This window comes from Lissotriton vulgaris, chromosome 1_1 (genome assembly GCF_964263255.1).
Source record: "Lissotriton vulgaris chromosome 1_1, aLisVul1.2, whole genome shotgun sequence".
Classification (NCBI taxonomy): domain Eukaryota; kingdom Metazoa; phylum Chordata; class Amphibia; order Caudata; family Salamandridae; genus Lissotriton; species Lissotriton vulgaris.
The window spans coordinates 769,678,138-769,699,178 of record NC_141685.1 but is presented as its reverse complement, the minus strand read 5'-3'; the positions used below and the strand labels follow the sequence as shown (position 1 = coordinate 769,699,178).

The following is a 21,041-nucleotide window of genomic DNA, read 5'->3' as shown; positions in this document are numbered from 1 at the left end:
TCTGGGTGGTAGACCTAGCACCTCGCCCAGCATTTCCTTCTGGAAATGCTGCCCAAAGTTCTCAGATCTCAGTATCACTCACTGGGCACAGGTGCATCAGTCAGATGTCTAGAATTGGGGCAGCAATTTCAGCACCCCTGAAATAATGTATTGCTCTCTACTGAAGGACCACTATCCTGAAAGAAGTCTAGAGATGCACAGCACTTACTGCACAAACAAGGGTGATAAACTAATTTATCATGATGCATTGAGGCAAACGGAGTGCTGGGATTTGAGGCAGTGTGCTCCCACCCTCTCTCTGACCAAAGTGTCTGAGCCTAGGAAAACATTTTAGATCACAAAGTCACCATTTTCTTCATTATCACAAAAGACAACTTTCAAGTACGTGAGTATAGCATTCTTGCTGTAAACAAAAAACTGCTTGTTTGATTTGCTCCATGTATAAAAATCTAGACCATATATAGGACACACACAGCGCACAACTTGCCTCTTCGTTAACAAAAAGCATTCTGATAAGGTTGGGGGCAGGAAGGTTTCTTGCTTCATGTTTAAAACTCCCACTTTTAATAAACATTACTAAAGCATGATGTGGTAGCGCAATGTCATTTACAGACAGCATACTTTCCATGATGCATTTGTTCCTCAAACCTAACAGGAAGTGGCTAATGCTCTCACAACTGCTTTAGAGAAGAGAAAAATTAAAATGCATCTCACCTGAATCCTGACATAGCTCGCCGTCATTAATGTAACATTCACCTTCCTCAGCAATGTTTTCTTCAGACTTCCTTTCCTTTTCAAGATTAGCAGGCTCAATCATGGTTTCCTTCACATGTGGACTTTCATAGGATATTGAATGTGGCTCTTCCCTGGGAATTTGTTCCATCTGAGCAGATGCTTGAAGATGCTGGTCTTGTGGAGTTATAACTTGTGGAGGCCTCTCTTGTGGGGTCATCACACGGGGTGGCCTTTCCTGGGGCGTCGCCACGCGGGGTGGCCTTTCCTGGGGTGTCGCCACACGGGGTGGCCTTTCCTGGGGCGTCGCCACGCGGGGTGGCCTTTCCTGGGGCGTCGCCACGCGGGGTGGCCTTTCCTGGGGCGTCGCCACGCGGGGTGGCCTTTCCTGGGGCGTCGCCACGCGGGGTGGCCTTTCCTGGGGCGTCGCCACGCGGGGTGGCCTTTCCTGGGGCGTCGCCACGCGGGGTGGCCTTTCCTGGGGCGTCGCCACGCGGGGTGGCCTTTCCAACGATGTAACCATGGATGACTTATCCTGGAGAGTCGTTCCCTGTGGCAGTCTTTCAAGGGAGGTCGCTAATTGGTGTGGTCTTTCATGCGAATGCCTTTCAAGAAATGTGTCCCGGTTTGGCCTCTCTCTAAACATTTCTTGTTGTGAACGGTCAACAAAAGTTTCACGGTGAAACCTTTCTTGCAACAATGAAGCTTGGTGTGGCCTATCAGGTGGGCCCATATCACGACGTTGTCTTTCAGAGTGCAGCATATCCCGATGAGGTCTTTCAAAAGGCACTGTGTCCCGGCGGGTCCAATCCAGAGGGCCCACATCCCTGCGAGTTCTATCAGTGGGAGCCATGTCCTTGCGAAATCGATCAGGAGTCGTCATGTCCCGGTGTAGTCTATCTGAATACACTACATCACGACTTTGTCTGTCGTGCTGTACTGTGTCCTGGAGTCGTTTCTCTTGTAGAGTCACCTCATGGAGCGGTCTATCTGGACGCCTCACATCAGAATACGGTCTCTGAAGTATGTCATGGTGTTCTCTATCTGACACTGTATTCTGGATCATTCTTTCTGGCAGAATCATATCCAAGTGTGATCTATCTCCCTGCGTTTTATCATGTTGAGAAGCATCTGTCAGTACCATATTATCTTGATGCATTCTATCCAGCAAGCACTTATCAGGGGCAGGTCTATATAATAGGTTCAACTCTTGTTGTGGTCTATCCAGGCTTCTTTCTTGGTGCAATGTACCTGGGAGACTAGTTTTCTTGTGTTCTCTATCCAATGGACCCATAGCCTGCTGAGGCTGATCTGGCAACATTAGATCCTGCTTATGTGCTTCAGGAACCATCATCTCCTGGTGCAGTCTCCCGGGCAGCATCATATCTTGGGGAGATCTATCAACCACCTTCATATCAAGATAGGATCTATTCACTGCCATATTATCCTGGCTAGATCTTCTGAACAGAGGTTCCTGGGATGGCTTTTCAATTGGCTCACCTGCATGCAACATGTTTCCCAGTAGTAAAGATTCCTTGGGAAGCTTTTCAAGCTCCATAGAGTCCTGGGGCAAAGTTTCCAAGGATTGAGGCACCTGGGGTGGACCTTCCAGCATCAGTGTCAATGGAGCATTGCTTTCAAATAAAATTGTTTCCAGAGTCATATTGTCCGACGGCAAAACCCCTGGTAGCATATTTTCCAAGCATGTGTCCGCCTTAAGCACACTACTCTGCAGCTGAGCTTCCTCTGCTACCCCCGACTCAAAAGATAATCTTTTAATTTCTATTTGGCCCACCTGCTCCACATGCTCAGCTTCTAAAGGAGGTTGTTCTACTGGCTCATGTTTTTGTGAGATTTCATTTACTGATTTGTGATTGTAAAATAGTTTAACCACTGGATGCAACATCTGGGGCATCTTCTCGAGCGGAACAGTGCCATGGGATATACTTTCTAATGGTTCATTATCAGGAGATATTTTCTCCATTGATTCAGTTTCTTCGAGTGCAATTGAAAATGTCTGATCTTGATGGGTCATATCATCAAATAGCTCTGATTGAGATTTCTTAATCTGCTCCATTTGTGAAGGTTTTTTAGCCACTGATATGATCTCCTCGACTACTTTTTCAACTGGCTCACAGTCCAATGAGGGGCTTTCTACGGACTGATTTTCTGGGGGCAACTTATCCACCTTTTCAGTCTCATTTTGTTGATTCGGCAATGCCACCAAATCAGATGGCACTCTTCCGATAGGCTCAGACTCATGGGGTTGCTTTTCTACTGTAGGTTTTTCAACAATGCCAAGTTTTTCATTGAGACGTTTCAGCTTCTCTGCACAAGCAGCTTTTCTTTGCTCTTCCATTCTTCGTTCCTCTTCCTCCCGTCGCTTACGAGCTCGTTCGACCAAGGCAGACATGTCCCCCGGTTGCCGTCTCCTTTGTTTCCAGGCTTCATCTTCGTCTGGCTTTGAGGTAAAGGAACCCAGTCTTGCTGCTCCAGCCAGGCGGTTGGGGTTTGGTGTGGACTATAGGATTGAGGGGAAAAAATTATAATTTTCAGGAGCATAAAAATGTTTACAATCATATTAAAGTTGAAACAAAAGTGGTAACAGGCTGATACACAGAAACTTGGGAGAATTTTTTTTTCTAATCTATTTTACACATGTCCAAAAGAGACTATCTCCAGACAGTTCCTTAAAAGATGCAAGTAAGATGTGCCTTTGCACTTCAGCAGCCTTGACACTGGCAGAACTGCTAGACTTGGTTCACTAAATCACTACAAAATGCAACCTCCAAGACGATACTTTCAAGGTAATGTCTACAACTTTGGTGTCCTGCCTATTTATAGGATCTTAATTTGATTTATAACCCTAGGATCATGCTAAAAAGAAAAAAGAAAAAGAAAAATGTTACCTATCTGTAACAGTGGTTGCAGCTTGTTAGAAAGTCAGATTATGTACACAATTCCATCACATACTGGGTGGGTTTTGGAGAGTACTGTTTTGTATGGAATAAAGTCAGCACCAACAAAAGGAAAATCAAGATGGTATCAATAAATGTTCCAAGTCAATAATGAAACCACTTCTTGTCACCTTAAGACATTTTTTTATCTTGTAGTGTTCCATGTTTTGAGTTGTGGGTGTGTGTGATGTGGTCAGGTTTCAAGCAAAGACTAATATAAGTATTCATTGCAAAGAAAGCAACCAATCAATACCTTTATCAGGCTGACAAAATTATTTGCAAGCTTTTGTGACCAGTTAAGGAAAATGCTACTTACCAGTATGCATCTGTTCTTGGCATGTTGAGATGCAGAGATACACACTGTACACAGATCGCCACCTAGTGTTGAGCCTGGATGTTTGCACTTGTTTTTGTCCTGAAAAGTTCTTTGGAAGTCACGAGATAGGCGACTCCTCCTTTGGATCACATTGCCCATGGACATCGGCTCCATCCTTATATTGTTTTCCGCCATTAGGGAAATGGAGCTTTGCAAGAAAAGGAAGGATGTCCATGTAAGCTGTATCTAATTAAGATAATACTGGAACAGATAAAGGTAGCTGGGGAGGCGGGTGGGTGTGTGCAACTTTGCAGCTCTACATGCCAATAACAGATGCATACTGGTAAGAAGCATTTTCCGTTCGAGGCATATGAGCTGAAGATTATACACTGTGCATAGATTGTTTAGCAGTACCCACTCTTTGCGGCGACCACCCCTGTCCGTTGCAGTAGTTTGAAATAGTGTTCTGAGAACAGCCTGGCCCACATTAAGCTTGTTGTCTAGTCTACACATCTACACAATAGAGTTTTGTGAATGTGTGGGGTGTAGACCAGGTAGCTGCTTTGCAGTTGTCATCTAAGGGAATGTTCCCCAAAAATGACATTGAAGTCCCTATTTTCCTTGTAGAGTGGGCTTTTGGAGGAACAGATAACGTACGTTTAGCTTTGTGGTAGCAAATCTGTATGCATTTGACAATCCATCTAACTAACCTAGATTTTGATAAAGGGTTGTCCTTGTGTGGTGGTGAGAAAGAAAAAAAAAGTTGTTTGGTCTTACGAAAGGGTTGTGTTCTCTCAATGTAGTATAACTATGCTCTTGACATCTAGGGTATGAAGAGCTCTTTCTGCTACTGTCTGTGGCTGCGATAAGAAAACGGACAGTTCCACATATTGATTGCGGTGGAAGGGAGAAATGACTTTGGGAAGAATTAGTACAGAGAACAACCTTATTATGATGCAAACGCGGGAAATGTTCTGGAATAGTTAGTGCTTGTAGTTCACCAAACTCTCCGTAGAGTAGTAATCGCTACTAGGAACGCAACCTTCCATGTTAAGAATTGTAGTTCACATTTATCTAAAGGTTCGAAGGGAGGTCCCATTACCGTGTGAGAACAATGTTCAAATTACACACTGGTGAAGGTGGTACTCTGGGAGGAATTATTCTCTTGAGGCTTTCCATAAAGGCTTTAATAGCAGGCACTTTGAACAGAGATAGATGTAGTCTATTTTGTAGATATGCTACTATGGCAGCAAGATGCAGTGTAACAGACGTGTAGGCTAAGTTACATCTTTGGAGGTGTAATAAGTATTCTATGATGTGTTGAATAGACACATCTAGGGGATTAATATTGTTGTTGTGACAATATATTACAAAGCGTTTCCACTTAGCTGCATAGCATGCTCTAGTGGCTGGACATCTAGCTTCTTTTATGACGTTCATGCAGTTAGGAGGAAGGTTAAACTATCCGAATACTAGGATTTCAGGAGCCAGATCGCAAGGTTGAGCTGAGCTGGGTCCGGGTGTCTGATCTCTCTGGGATAAAAGGCGTGGAGATGGGTATAGTTTTTGGTGCGGTACTAGAGTTGTAGCAGTGTGGTGTACCACGGCTGTCTGGCCTACGTTTGAGAAACTAGGATGAGGGTTAGAAAAACCTGCTGTAGTTTGCAAACTACTAGTGGCATGAGTTAGAGAGGCGGAAAAGCGTACGCAAATTTGCCTGACCAGTTCATCCATATCGCATTGCCTTTGAACAGTGGGTCTGGATATCTGGCAGCGAAGCTTGGGCATTTGGCATTTTTGTGGGTGGCAAATAGGTCTATCTGAGGTTGTCCCCACATCTGAAAGAATGGTTGAAGAACTTGCGGATGAAGTTCCCACTCTGGGATCTGTTGTGTCTGATGACTTAACAGATCTGCTATGGTGTTTTGTACTCCTGGAACATGCTGGGCTAAGAGGAATAGGTTTTGGGGTATAGCCCACCACCATATGTCCTGTGCTAGCTGAGAGAGTTGCAGGGAGTGTGTTCCGCCCTGTTTCTGTATGTAATAAATGGCTGTCATGTTGTCTGTGCGGACTAACACAGCCTTGCTTGATATTTGCTTTTGGAATGCTTTTAATGCTAGGAATTTGGCTAGTAAATCCAGGTGGTTGATATGGAGTAACTTTTGTTGTGGTGTCCACATGCCTTGCATGGTATGTTGTAGTAGGTGGGCTTCCCAGCCAGAGAGTGATGCGTCCGCTGTCAAGACTATCTGAGGAACTGGCTCTAGGAACACTAGATCTGTTAATTGACCTTGAAACTGGTTCCATTGGCGTGCTAAGGACTCTTGGAAAGGACGCATTTGTAGTCTTGCATGGGGCACTATAAAAATGCAAGAGGCCATCATCCCTATAAGCTGCATGAACACTCGTGCTGGAAGGGAGTGTTGCGGTTGAAACTTCGTGAGAAGAGCTTGCCGAAGAAGGATAAGCTAGCGCTGTTGAGGTGTTTATTGTGGCACCGAGGTATTGTTGTACTTTGGTTGGCTGCCGATGGGACTTGGTGTGGTTTATTGTGAACTCCAAGTCATGAAGCAGTTGGATAGTGGCATGAGTGTATTGTACACACTGGTTGTAGGAGCTGGCTTTTATGAGCAAGTCTTCTAGATATGGGAAGACGAGGATGTGTTGTCTTAAATGTGCTGCCACTACTGCTAGGCACTTGGTGAATACTCTTGTTGCTGATGTGACTCCGAATGGGAGTACTTTGAATCAATAGTGCTGACAGTCTATTACAAATCGGAGATTATTCCTGTGAGCCTTGTGAATAGGAATGTGTAAGTATGCGTCCTTAAGATATAGAGTAGCAAGAAAGTAATTTTGTAAAAGAAGAAGAGAAAGGACCTGTTGGAGTGTGAACATGTGAAAATGGTCTGACTAAGTATATGTTTAGGGTCTGAGGTCTAGAATAGGCCTTAGAGAGCCGTCCTTTTTTGGGATAAGAAAGTATAGGTATTAAAATCCCTTGTTTTGTTGGTGCAGAGGAAATGGTTCTATTGCACTTTTTTCTAGTAAGGATATTACTTCTTTCTTTAGCATTAATAGGTGTTCTTGTGACATTGGACGCTGTCTGGGTGGTATGTTTGGGGGGGTAGATGTTAGTTCAAGACAGTAACCTAATTGAATAACTTGTCACACCAACCTGTCTGATGTGATGTTGGTCTAGTCAGGAAGGAATTGTTGTAGTCTTCCCCCCACTGGAGTGGAATGTGAGGGGGATGTGGAGGAAAGTCATTGGGAAGGGGTGGAGGCAGAGCGGGAGTTGCTAGTCTTGCCTCTGCCTTTGTTATTGTTACCCTTGTAACCCCCTATTTGGCAGCCCCTAGTGAGGGAGGATTGGCTATGGGTCTTATAAGAAGTGGAGGGGCTATCTGAAGAGTAGCTTCTTGTGTTGCCTCTGTAGGATGAACAAAAAGAACGTCTGGGACCTTGCGACTGCAAGGTTCCCATACATTTAGCTGTGTAGGTATCTTTATTCATCTTCACTAGGGATACATCGACATTAGGGCCAAATAGGTCTTTCTCATCAAATGGTTGATTGAGGATGGAATTTTGGACTTCAGGTTTGAAACCTGAAATACGTAGCCAGGAATGCCTACGCAAAAGGACGCTGGTGTTAATTGCCCTTGAAACGGTATCTGCGGTATCTAGGGCACAATGGATGGAAGTATTACTTCCTGTATGAGTTCATTGGCCCTATTTTATATTGTCTGGTAGATGCTGCATTATGGATTCCTTTGAAAAGCTAAGGAGTTTGGTCCTGCTTAGACCACATTCCTAAGGGCCAAACAACAATGAAAAAACAACAAGTTTGCCTATACCACTAAACTATTTTAAGCTATTCTTGCTAATTGGTCAAAACACAATTCTTTTTTGTTTGCACCGGTATTTTTATTTACACCTTTTGATTTACATTTTTTGTATTTTTTCATATTTTCATAGGTCTGTAAAGGAGAAAATATTTACACAATCTTTACAAACAAATATATATATATATATATATACAGATATTTACATAAACTCATTTACAGTCCACATTTTGAGTAAGACATACTTGACATATCACATCAATTAAACAAAAAACTTTACACACGAAAACCAAAACAATTATGACCTTCTTGAATTGCAACTGATTGAATTAATATCCAATTATACGACTCAATTTTTCAAAAGGAGCAATACACCAAATGTTAGCACATTACATTGATAGCAAAAAATGTATTAAAGCTATCCCTAAACAATAAACATTTCTTCTATTTCTTCTGCTCCTTTTGCTTGTGCCGACGCGCTTCAAGTCATGGGCATTGAGTACCTAGACTCATCAGGGCTTCCTCTATTTTCAGTATATAGTGGAAGAAAAAAGATTTTTATTTACAAATTGGCTCTGCCAACTTCTCTTCAATATTTTACACCAACTCTATATAGCACTTCCAATTGTACCAGAGGGATAAACTGGAGAGCTTTTCTGTTTTAGTTGCAGGCTGTCCTCAAGCTCCCGCTTTTGTGATTCAAATTTGAGGTTCACGTTCTGATGTCAAGGTGACCTGATTTTAAACCTGTAAAACATACGAATATTTTTTGCAAAGACTTTCTCTAGGGAGTAATCTCTTTACGTGCTGCTATTTAGCTCAGATCGTAGTGCATATCTCAAATGTATTTTTCATTTCATTTAACGCTGGTCGCTACTTCTTGCCGTCAGAGGGGCCGCAATGCCTTCGTTTTCTCAATGTACCGAGAAATCAATAGCTATTGTTAAATACCAAGCGACCTCCATTATGGACTTTCTTAAAAATGCAAATGTGTTGCACGTACCACACATGTCACCGTGTTGGCTTGTTTTACTTCAAGGTGAAAATCTTCAAGTGTTATTCATTTCCTCAGCCGCATCCGTTTAGAGGAGCAAGCTGGCGAAAGAAAGGTGTAATTGTAATACTCCTATTCGCTACATTTGTATCACTTTAAACCACAAACCGCGTTTGAAACAGACGGTGCATTCGCATACCTTATAAAAGCCCTTTCACGAATTGCGCTGTTTTGGGGCTGTGTTCTTTAATTCCACAATACCTAATGCGAAAAAAGGAACCAGTTTTAGGTGTCTGTTCAAACGGCAACTGGCTTCACTACGATTTAGGCTGAAATCCACAAAATATTACCTTCATGGCATGCAAGGGTGAGGTTCACTGCTTCACGAACACTGAAAGCGGACATCTTTGAAGCAGTATTTCTACCCTTTTATGCTGGTGGATTGAATTATGGGAGTTGTAGTACCCCATCTAAGGAGCGGTTCCATTTAAATCGAGGAGTTGGTGGTTCCCGTGCTTAGAGATGGGTTCTAAGCAAGAGCTGCATCCCTAAACTATTGGCCTGCCTGGGGGGTCATTGAGATTTTTATGAATTTTAGGAAAGAAATATAGAATTGGGGTTCTAGGAAATTTCTTCACTAGGGAATCGTGTTCCTTAGGTCCCAAGAATCCCTTTTCTTTTCCTATATCTAAGATGTCAGAAATCACTTGAGCTTAATAGAGCCACTTCCCTTAAACATGCACTACATTTCCCATAATTCAGGGCAATTGATAGCAGGGCCTCAATTCGACCTTGTCTGCCATACTGATAGGGTAATGGCTTTCTGGCCCCCGAGACGCCATTATGGCAATTGTTCTTATTAGTAATGAGTAGCACGGGAACCACCAACTCCTGGAGTTAAATGGAACCGCTCCGTAAAACATGCGTGACACGGTGACCCGCGAGCTACGTGCAACAAACTTGCCTTTTTAAGAAAGAGTCCATAATGGAGGTCACTTGGTATTTAACAATAGCTATTGATTTCTCGATAGATTGAGAAAACGGCAATGAGTAGCGACCAGCATTAAATTCAATGAAAAATACATTCGAGGTAGGCACTACGATCTGAGCTAAATAGCAGCATGTAAAGAGATTACTTCCCAGAGAAAGTCTTTGCAAAAAATATTCATATGTTTTATAGGTTTAAAATCAGGTCACTTTGACATCAGAACGTGAACCCCAAATTTGAATCACAAAAGCGAGAGCTTGAGGAGAGGCCGCAACTAAAACAGAAAAGCTCTCCAGTTTATCACTCAGGTACAATTGGAAGTGCTACATAAAGTTGGTGTAAAATATTGAAGAGAAGGTGGCAGAGCCAAATTGTAAATATATCTTTTTTCTTACACTAAAAACAGAAAAAAAGAGGAAGCGCTGATGAGTCTAGGTACTCAATGCCCTTGACTTGAAACGCGTCGGCACAAGCAAAATGAGCACAAGAAATAGAAGAAACATTTATTGTCGTTTAAGGTTAGCTTTAATTAAGTTTTTGCTATCACTGTAATGTGCTAAAATTTGGTTTATTGCTCCTTTTGAAAAATTGAGTCGTATAATTGGATATTGATTTAATCAGTTGCAATTCAAGAAGGTCATAATTGTTTGTTTGTTTTCTTGTGTAAAGTTTTTTGTATTATTGAAGTAATATGTCAAGTATGTCTTAGTCAAAATGTGGTGTGTGTGTGTGTGTGTGTGTGTGTGTGTGTGTGTGTGTGTGTGTGTGTGTGTGTGTGTCATTAATCAAAGTGCCCACGCGCTTAGAGGAGCACACAGCGGTACGCCTCCCATCAGGGACTTTAAATTAAGCCTGCTGCAATGTTCTGTGTGCTGAGCCTGACGCGTTTCAAGGAAAACCTCTTTTTCAAAGGCTGCTGTCTGTGTACTTCTTGTGCAATGACTGCTTCACGTGGAATGAAAGGCGCAGTGAGTGCTGTTTTTCGTTTTTCATTGCTTTTATTGGTATCTGGCCCCTTCGTAATTCCAGCTGATTACATACTGCCAATGTTGCATGCTGGGGCATCTAGTCCCTCGAGCTTTTCATTATATCCCTAAGTGGGTCCCTAGCGCCTTCTTCAAAGTTACACACAATTTATATGTTATGTCCTTAAGTAGGATTGTTGCAGGTTGAATGTATGGCTTACCGTGCTGAATATTACCAGGAAAAGTTCCCAATCTCAGCCTCTCCTTTGGTTGTGAGATGGTGCTTCCTCTCTCGGCAGGGCTGCCGAGTGTAAATGTCATTAATCACATAAATTGTGTGAATTTTCTTCTTGGAGCGGAAGGAGGCACAAGCTGAACAGTCTCTGGCCTCGTGCTACGGTGAGAGACAAAGGTTGCACACCTGATGGAGATTGGTGAAGGGAAACTTCGACCCACATCGAGAACACTTCTTAAATGGCGTCCTTTTCATGAGCGAGAAGATAAGGAAACGGTAGGCCCGAAGGCCTTAGTCGACGATCGGGATTGTAGACTTTTAAATTATAGAGATCGCATGGAGATGGGAAACGCGTTTGAGACCATACCGTCAGAAAAGGGTGAGGGATTGCGCACCGAAACAAACCTCAGTTCCAAACCGGAGCGCAAAAACCGCATCCGAGCCCAATGACGGAAAAAAACTGTTTAAGGATGGAGCCGATGCCCATGCGCAATATGATCCAAAGGAGGAGTTACCTATCTCGTGACTTCCAAAGAACTTTTCAGGACAAAAACAAGTGTAAACATCCGGGCCCAACACTAGGTGGCGATCTATGCACAAGTGTAATCTGCCATCTCGGACATGATTATATCAGGCTCTTGGAATATCTACTCCACAATGTCATTTAACGTTTTGGGCAATATGGCATGTATGTACCTTACTTTGGGGATCTCTTATTGATCTCTCCCATAAAGCATTTACTACTACCATAGATTGATAATGCCATCTTCCTATCCCAGCTAAGTCTGTTCACTAAAATGTAACAAATCGGAATACAAGTCATTTTTCATTTGGTAATGTTGCCTTTGAAATGACTGCCTTTGTGTTATCATGTAAATAAGAAATATTATGGTGTTATTGATGTCTTGCATACATAAAATAATGTTCACATCATATCAAATTCATATTTCATAACCTTTTCCTTAACCTACTCAGTGGCATGTGAGCAGCCGATGGAAAAGTGCATGTGTTTTATCGTGCATATGTATCCTTATGAAGAGTTGGAGTAAAGCGATTCTATAAAATCCTATTTTTCCCTATGTAAATATTTACAAGTCTACTGGTTCAAAAATTATATTTCTCTGTACACTTTTATTCAAAGCCTATTTTTTCCCCCAATGCTTTTCGAAGATTAGCAGCCTTGACAGAAAACTGTACTTAAAATAAATGGTGGGCCTGACAACGCTATTGTCCCTTTAAGGCTTTCCACCCCAATACTGGAAAAATCATATTGTAATATGAGCACTTACTACCCCTGACGGGGCGTCAAATAATTTTTTCGGCTAATAGCACATTACTCCGGAACACAAAGGATTAGTGGTGAATTAGTATAGTGAAAATATAAAAGTAATTTGAGAGGTGGCTATGTTAGTCAGTTATTTGGATTGAGAAGGATAGTGGGGGAATTAAGAGGGGAAAAGGTTTGCATTCATATAGCACTTGCTACCCCTGATTGGGGGGAGGGGGTTGAAGTGCTTTTTCGGCGAGTAGTACGCTACTCTGGAACTCATACAGTGTTAGTGGTGAATTAGTATAGTGAAATATGAAAGTCATTCCAGTGCTGGATATGTTAGTTATTTGGATTGAGAAGGATAGCAAAGGGTTACAATTGGTCAAAAGTTAAGCATTTAAATAGCGCTTGCTAACCCTAAGGAAGTGTTGAAGTGCTTTTTTGGCGAGTAGCAAACTACTCTGGAACCCATAAAGTATTAGTGGTGAATTAGTATAGTGAAATATGAAATAATTTTGAGTGGTGGACATGTTAGTCTTATTTGGATTGAAAAGGAGAGTGGAGAAATAGAAGGGAAAGACTTATAATTTTTTTTGTTTTGGAGCTCATAACAGTAGGAGGAGGCATGGGATGAGTAAAAGGGAGGTGGCGGGGAGGAGTCAGAGGGAGGGTTTAAAAAGGCTTGATTTGTGGGACCTGAATAGTAAAAGTATGTAGTTGTCTGTGGTTACTATATTTTGAAAGAATCTCCTGTTGAATTGAAATGGTAACACATTTTCTCCAGTCTACTCTACCATGCTGTGAAATAGAACCATCAGATAGTGAGTCTAGAACGATCTATAACTTATGGTCCCAGACATTGAAAAGTTATATGAATACGGCGGGGGTGAGGCCAACAATATGGCAGACTAGACTTGGCCGGCCGGAGCTCCGCAAGCCCGATAAAGATCCTGGCGAAAGCCTGAGCTCACGCATATTTTCATGACCTGCACTCACAACCCTGTTGTGGGGGAACGGTGTGCGCAACTAGAATGGGAAGATAGAGCGGAGTGCTGGTCCGCAATCACTAGGAAATTGAAGCGCTGAGGAGACCCCGCCTGGAAGGCAAGATTGCGCCGGGAGTGATGGCGTAGCTCAAAGTGCGGAAGAGCAGCTTGTCACTGCTGAACCAGACTGAGTTGTGGTGGCGGAGAAAGCAGGGAGGTAATGGCGATCGCCTGCAAAGGATCGGTTCGTGGGGCTTTTCTCTCCCCTCCTCCGAGGACTGGCCCGCTGCAGGCTGTGTGCACCTGAGGCTCGCTGCTGCACTGCGGCCCCTGGTCCGGCTGAGATCGCCTGCTGCCGTGAGGACACGGGGAGGAGGGAGGGGATAGTGGAGGTTGAGAACTGCACGGGACGCACAAAACAAACCTTGATGGTGCTGTCCCTACTCCTCTGCCCCGTCAGCGAGGAGGACTGCGGCTGGAGGTCGAGTGCCGGGGACACCTGGGTGGCGTGGATGTGACACTCCAGTATCTTAAGAGCATGGCCTAAAACTACTCATTCTGACGCTCAATAGGCTGAAAGAAGCATGCAGCGAGAAGTACAGTTTGAATCAGTCTCAAAGGGAAGAGCGAACATGCACACTGGGCCAGTGAGAGCCGGCGTGCACGGTAAAGACACTGGTGCGCCGGAGGACCAGACCCTGGCGCCGTGAGGGGGGTGCAGAGGAAGAGGCTGGAGTGGTAAGCGAAGCCAAGAGGAAGAGTTAGTCCGCGTTGTGCTCGTTTGGAGGGGAGCGCCGAAAACGCTTCACGAGGAGCGTAGCGGCCCTGGGGGAGGACCGAGGAGGGCACACATAGCTCAGCCCTCAAAGCATGCTGAGGGCCGAAGAGGAGCAACGTAGAGAGCGTTGGCCAGCGCAAGTTGAGGGAAAAGGAACCCCCCCGCTGGGAAGTCCAGGAGGCCAGACAGTTGTGAGGCCCTGTAGGAGGACAAGAAGCATACACTGGTGCGCCTACGAAAGTGAGGCAGTCCAAGAGGAGTGAGGAAAGATCTGGACCCTCCCTGGTGGTGCCTGATGAGTCACGAGCAGCAATTGGTAATAAGCACCACTAGCCAGGTGATCGAGGCCTACTGGAGAGGTGGGAAAATGGTGAAGTGGACCCGGCAAAAGACAGTAGGTGGTGCCAACAGACGCAAGGAGGGACAGTGCCGGGGAGCATACCCTGGGATGGAAAGCTAAGTGGAGAAAAGCAGTCTAAGTTGGCTGGTCTTGGGGAGGAAGACAGCAAGGTAGGTAGCAGTGCTGCAGGGGGAGACAAGACCCTGAACCCACAGCCAGACAAGTGGAAGTCGGCAGTGGAGTAAAAAAGTAGGAGACATTGAGAGAGGCAAGCACCAATGGCGCGAGACAAAGACCCTAAAACGCATAAACAGGGGAAGCTGGACAAATTAGCCAAACCCCTGCAAGGGACAGATCCCCCTCATCGACCTCCACAGATGAGCCGAAAAACAACGTCCTAGTTCAAGCAATTCGGTCCTCCAGGGAGGCGCTGGAGGGTGAAATTGATGGAATTAAAATAGACGTTAACTTACTCCGTCAAGACCTGCGGAATGTCTCCGAAAAAGTCACACAGGCATGGCAGCGCATATCAGAGGTGGAAGACAGCAAGCATACACTCCAGAAGAGGTCACAGAATTGACGGTTGCCATGAAAGACCTGCTATGGAGGGTGGATGATGCTGAAAATCTGGCATGGACAAATAACCTCCGCTTTATCGGTTTTCCGGAGGCCATTGAGGGTACGGATGCTGGTGCTTACTTGCGACAATAGATACTGGACTCGCTCCCGGAGGTACATTTCTCGCCGTGCTTCATCATTGAAAGGGCACACCGCATACCAGGGGCTCAGCCTCCAGTAGGGGCGACACCACAACCGCTGGTAGCGAAGTTCCTCAACTATCAGTACCGTGACCTTTACCTCTATGGAATTTCGAAAGAAAGGGAAAATCCGGATGAACAACAAAACAATGGTGTTACCGGACTAATCAGGTGAGGTCCAGAAACAGCGCAAACAGTTTGACTCAGTAAAAGACAAACTGAGACAGATGCAGATCACTTACATGCTCCTCTTCTCGGCTAAGCTTAATGTGATATATCGAGTAAAGACCATGTTCTTTACTACACCTGAGGAGGCCTGGCACTGGCTACGCCCTCTGCTCGGGGCCGCCAGGACCCAACGGCCCTTCAGTGGGAAACCACCGCTCAGACGCAGCAATAGGCCCCGGACAGAGGTTGGAAAAATGGAACGGGGAGACGCAGAGGGGACACAACAGGGCAACACTGTATGGCGGCAGAGGGGCTACAGGCCGGACACCGAGGGGCTCGGACTCCGAAAGCATTCCCCAGAGGGACGGACATTGCAGACAAGTAAGGAAGCAGCTCTGCAGAGATCGGCGGACTGTACAGACCAGGATATCACCACAGACTGGGAAGAGGATCATCCTCTTATGCAGAACATTAATCTCCTAGAGAACCCATGAGAGACCGGCACTGCAAATGGCGCAGAAATGCAGACCAGACAGGAAGACATTACTGAATGCGGAGCAGTTTTGGAAATGGAGATCTGAAAGGGCAGTAAGCAGATTGCTCACACCCCACCCCACCTGTGTAGTAATTTGCTTTGGTGTATTTCAGACTATTTAGACTCGCTCCCCTACGTGTTTAACCCTCTCCCCTCCCCCGCCCCCCTCCCCCCTTTCTTTGGCTGATTGGGTTTTTCTTTTTGGAGTTTTCTTTTTGTTGGATTTCTTCTCTGCATTGGTTTGTATGGTGGAAAACGTCTGTCTCAAAGACAGTCTGAGACACCACAGTTTGGGACTTTGGCAGGCTGTTGGTGTGAGGGAGGCATACTAGTTACTTACCTCCAGTAACTATGTATCTGGTAGAGACTATTCTAGCCGCAGATTCCTTCACGTAGAATTATCCCCAGGCGTGAGACTGGATTCGGAAAACTTTTGCCATAGCATCCCTGCGCGCCAGGGGACGGCATCACGAGACTCCACCCAAGCCTAGTCCGCGCACGTGGCGTCAACAAGGTCACATTAGTCCCACCCCGGCACGCCTATGTCAGTTTTCTTCAGAGAACATTTCCGCGCCACAACGCGGGTCAGCAGAGAAACTGTGGAAGCAGGGGAACTGTGTGCGACAAGGAAAAAGAAAAAGGGAAGGTGATAAAGAACACCATAACGAGCAGTGCCAACACGGCAGTACAAGAACGCAGGGAAAGGAGAAAGAACAGAGCACATCGCCGAGCAGCCACCCTGCCAGTCATGAATACAGTACCCCCCCCTTAAGACAAGTAAACATATGCCAAATGTCATGACAGAGCAACAGACTCTCGACCCAGGTGTCCAGAAACATATCTGGTGGTGACAGCTGAAAGAAGCCACTCAGCCTAGACACTAGTTGTAGGTTAATTTCAGGGGGCATCTCTATATGCCCTCTGTGGTGCTTTTTTCATTAAATCCCAAACTGGCATCAGTGTGGTTTAATGTGCTGGGAAGTTTGATACCAAACTTCAGTCTTCAGTGTAGCCATCATGGTGTTGTGGAGTTTGTAATCTCTACCTCCAAGCACCATATTCTCTTAATGGCATCACTGTACTTACAGTGCCCAGGAATGGCCCTGTGTACTGTAGGGGCACAGGGCTCATGCACCTGTGCCCACACCACTGGCATAGGGCACCCAGCTAGAGGGGTGACTGGTGTATGCCAGCAGTGGGTATGTGGGCATGACACAGGATGTGTGCTATGTCGACTCTTTCTATAGTTCTGTACTTAGGCACTCAGCCTGCAAAGGTAGTGTGTGGGTGCCAGGGTACAGGCCCCCTAAGGTGGCACAGTAAGTGCTGCAGCCCTTAGGGGGTCTTCTCTGGTCACCATGCCCTGGGTACCATTTACTAGGGGCTGACAGGTGGCCAGAGAAGTCAATTGGGTTTTAGTTTCAACACAGTTTTAGGGAAGGAACACAGGCCCTGGGTACCTGGCTGGCAGGAGCCCAGGCCACACTCAGTCAAAACACATCAGCAGTCAGAAAAAATTGGGGGCATACCAATGCAAGAAAGATGGCGATTTCTCACAGTCTCCCACCTAGCCTCGACCCATGACGGGATGAGAGGGGTCCGCCGACCCCTGTGGCGCCGCCAGGGCCAGCAGCTGCCAGCACCGTAGCGGCGTCAACCCGGCCTCAGACAGAGTCGCCACCTGTCCAAAGGGCTGAGAGGGGCTCGGGGATGTGACCCGAGCCTCGGCACCCCCGCGTCACCACAGGGACTCCCGCAGGAGTTTGCGGCGAAGCAGTGGCGCTGTGGTCCGAAGGAAGGACCCACAAAGGGCTGCACCCCAAAGGCACCACATCCTCCGAGCCTGGATCCAAACCAGTCGGCGCCGGAGCCGCTGGCGACGTCACGGAGGGCCCTGCACAGCGCAAGGGATCCGCCGACGTCCCAGGAGGGAAAGGAGGAGGAGGAGAGGCCAGGAAAGCTTCCGTATAGGTCTCCATCTGGGCTCTCGACGCACCCTCACCAGGAAACGGTGGATAGGGGGAGAGCCCACACCCCCAACTGGCCGGAAACCAGCCATCGGGGGCAAACTGCGACACTTACCGACAGGTGAGCGACGCTCTTGCGGCACAGGAGAGGGATGAGGACGACGAAGGCTGCTTCTAAAACCTTCCGCCGAAGCTGATCGAGGTGACAAAGCCGATCTGGACATGCGAGCAGAGAACTTTCATACGGCGTTCCGCCCGTGACTTCGGCTTCAACGGTTGGCACGCCTTGCAGATCAGTGGGGCCGTGATCCTCCCCCAAGCACCACATGCGAATGAGGCAAGGGTCCATCGCCAACATCTCACGTCCACAAGACGAACACGTCTTAAGGCCCAAAGGAATCCGCACACTGTTCCCACAACACACACAAGAGCGAAGGGAAAGGCTTGAACCGGCTGGGAGCAAGAACCGGATCCGCGTTGCACGCGGACAAGAAAAAAACTGACGCAGGTGCACCGGGGTGGGACTTATGTGACCTCGCTGACGTCACGTACGCGGACGACGCCTGGGCGGAATCACGTCCTGATTTGAACTCCTCACTAAAAGCAATTTTCTAGTTGGGAGCAGTGGGACACAAGAGCCCTGAAGTTGGCTCCCATCCTGAGTGAGCCCCTGCCACTGGAAAATCTTTTGTAACTGACTCACTTCCAAATAAGGTCCCTAACTGTGGTACCCAAGTGACTTTTCAGTGTTTTCCGACCCCCTTCTACATCTAACTCTGTGTACAATGCTCTGGAGACCAAGACCAGTTGGGTCCTTCGGTCATCTCATACTACATTACAAGAGGACACAGACTGTTGGATACCTGGAAAATGATAAAGAACAAACAATAACATCCTCGAGCCCAATATTATATTCAGACTGAACGCTTTGCTGAAATGACAGGAATTTATATCAGATGTTTTGAACTTAAAAGCCTGCAGCAGTCATAAAATCACTGGGCCAGATACATCATAGCACTTCAGGTACAATTTAGTTTTTCTCTCAAAAGAATTGATGTTGTTAAAGACAAGAGACGCCCACGTAGAATAGGGCCTGGGCAACCACAGAGTGTTCAAAGAGACCGTGATAAGAATGTACAGAACTACTGGAATTATCTAGTTTTTCTGAACCATCCTGTTGGAACCTAAAGTTGTCAGGTCACCTAGGGTAGCCTGGCCTAGGGTAAGACAATCTCTAAGGCACATGTGTAAAGGTTGCAAACCACCCAGCAGTAATTCAATGCAATATCACTCAAAAATGACACTACACCAATGTTTTGGAAAATACGAGCTTGTTTATAAAAATATTCTTTGCTCTTGTCTTCAGAAGATACAGTTCAATACATTTCAGTACTCTTAACCTTATTACTTTTTCACATATAGCAGGCAAACATCTACATATTTCAACAGATCATGTGCAGCATTACTGTACTTCCATTAACCCTTTCCGAATCTTCTTTTGAAATCAAGACCTTGTCAGTTAATTACAAACTTCCCACAGACAATCTATCTCCAGGAAACAGATTGGCATTCTCCAGCACAGGATATCAATTTCTTAAGCAGCCCCACCCTTTCTCAGTACAAGCGGACATAGGTTTCATGCACCAGAGGCTGTGAGAGAGTATACAAATTAACTGGTTTAGGCCTCTGTCACCTTCCAACCCTCTAAAGTACAGGAGGGTTATATATAATCTGACTTGGCTTAACAGGGTACTGTTATCTAGCAGTTCCTCTACACTTGCTGACTGTGGGAACCAACCAGTGCTACACCATTCCTTCGTTATTGGGCCAGTCAAGTGGAAGTACAGCACAGTCCTCCTCTGCCACCCCTCAGGCTTCCCAGCTTACTTGATGAAAATGCGCGAGTGTCTGGCCACCAGTCGCACCCCTTCACTTGAAGTGAGCTTCCCCGCTGAAAAATCGGGCCTCCCCGCTCCCTCTCTCCTCAGGGAAGCAGGGGCCCTCCTTGGTGACTCACGGCGCTTGGGCGCAATGGCAGTTACTCGTCAGAGCCGCTCCCCTCAGGCTCTCCCCTCAGGCTACTATGTTTCCTCCGGTAAGGCGCAATCACGCATGCGCGGGAAGTCAGCGGACCGGGAACAGAGTCTGCTCCGCTCGCCTGACGGGGGTAGTGGCTCCGCAGCGGGCCTGCTCGGTCCTAGGCCCCTCCTGTTAAGGATAGCTAGATCAGCTTGGAATATGCGCAGTGGCGCCGGATACTGCACAACCAGCCCCCTTTTCTCCTTCCTTCAGCGGCGCTGCCACAAAAGCTCTATCGGCGCCCCAGGGGTCCCGCTCTCGCCAGAATCAGGGAGAACTATGCAGCCACCAGGAACCCTGACACCCCACTCCTCTTCCTCACGAGTGGAGAGGTGTGTTTACAGGCTGCACGACCAGACACCGGTAAGGGGCCTCGGCGTCACAAGGGTAGGAGCCTGCTTCAGCACCTTTGAGAGGGGGGTTAGAGGTGGAATCCCTCACATTTGAGCCCCCAATACTCTAGTCTCGGCAGAAACCCACTAACCCTCCATACTGGACAGGAGCAGGTGCAAGGGGGACTCCTCGTTCTGTTCCCACAGCAGGGATCTCCGCTGCTCCACAGTCCACTGGGATTAACCCCTTCACCTGTCTTGAGGCAACTCTCTGTCCAGGGTCAGCAGGACGGGACTAACTTGGTTAGGTCAGCAGGAATGGGGGTGGTGAACCCAGTCAGGAGGCAACCCTTGTAGAGTAGTCCACCCTATAAGGACCCTACCCCTTCCAGACCTCAGCCTTCACTCTAGCTGTTCCTCTCTGGCAAGACAAAATGGCTGACCAGCATTCCGCCTTATATAGGCTGACCCTCAGAGGTCCAGAAGGGACCAGAAGGTTCTGGAATGCCCTACTCTATCCTATGGGACAGGTCCCAGGTATGACAGTTGTGGCAGTTGGTAGGCACCATTTTGTGACTCCAAGGGAATTCCTGTCAGGAAAGGCATCTAGGCCTGAGGTGAAAAACTATGAGGGCGAAAGAGCACCTATCCCCCAGACCAACACCATAAACATCTAGTGAACACAAAAATAAGGAATATGCTACTTACCAGTATGCATCTGTTCTTGGCATGAAGGGCTGCTGACATTCATATCTGTGCATAGATCACCGCCTAGTGTTGGGTCCGGATGATT

General features: G+C 46.4%; 1 protein-coding gene across 3 annotated transcripts in view; it reads right to left on the bottom strand.

The window, feature by feature from the left end:
• The window catches only part of PRRC2C (proline rich coiled-coil 2C), a 1,200,196-nt gene that overhangs the window by 787,126 nt on the left and 392,029 nt on the right, over positions 1–21,041 (bottom strand). For all 3 annotated transcript variants that reach the window (XM_086955980.1, XM_086955997.1, XM_086955989.1), the window contains exon 11: positions 715–3,253. In XM_086955980.1, coding sequence (XP_086812106.1) covers positions 715–3,253 — 2,539 coding nt within the window. The remainder of the gene's footprint in view (positions 1–714; positions 3,254–21,041) is intronic.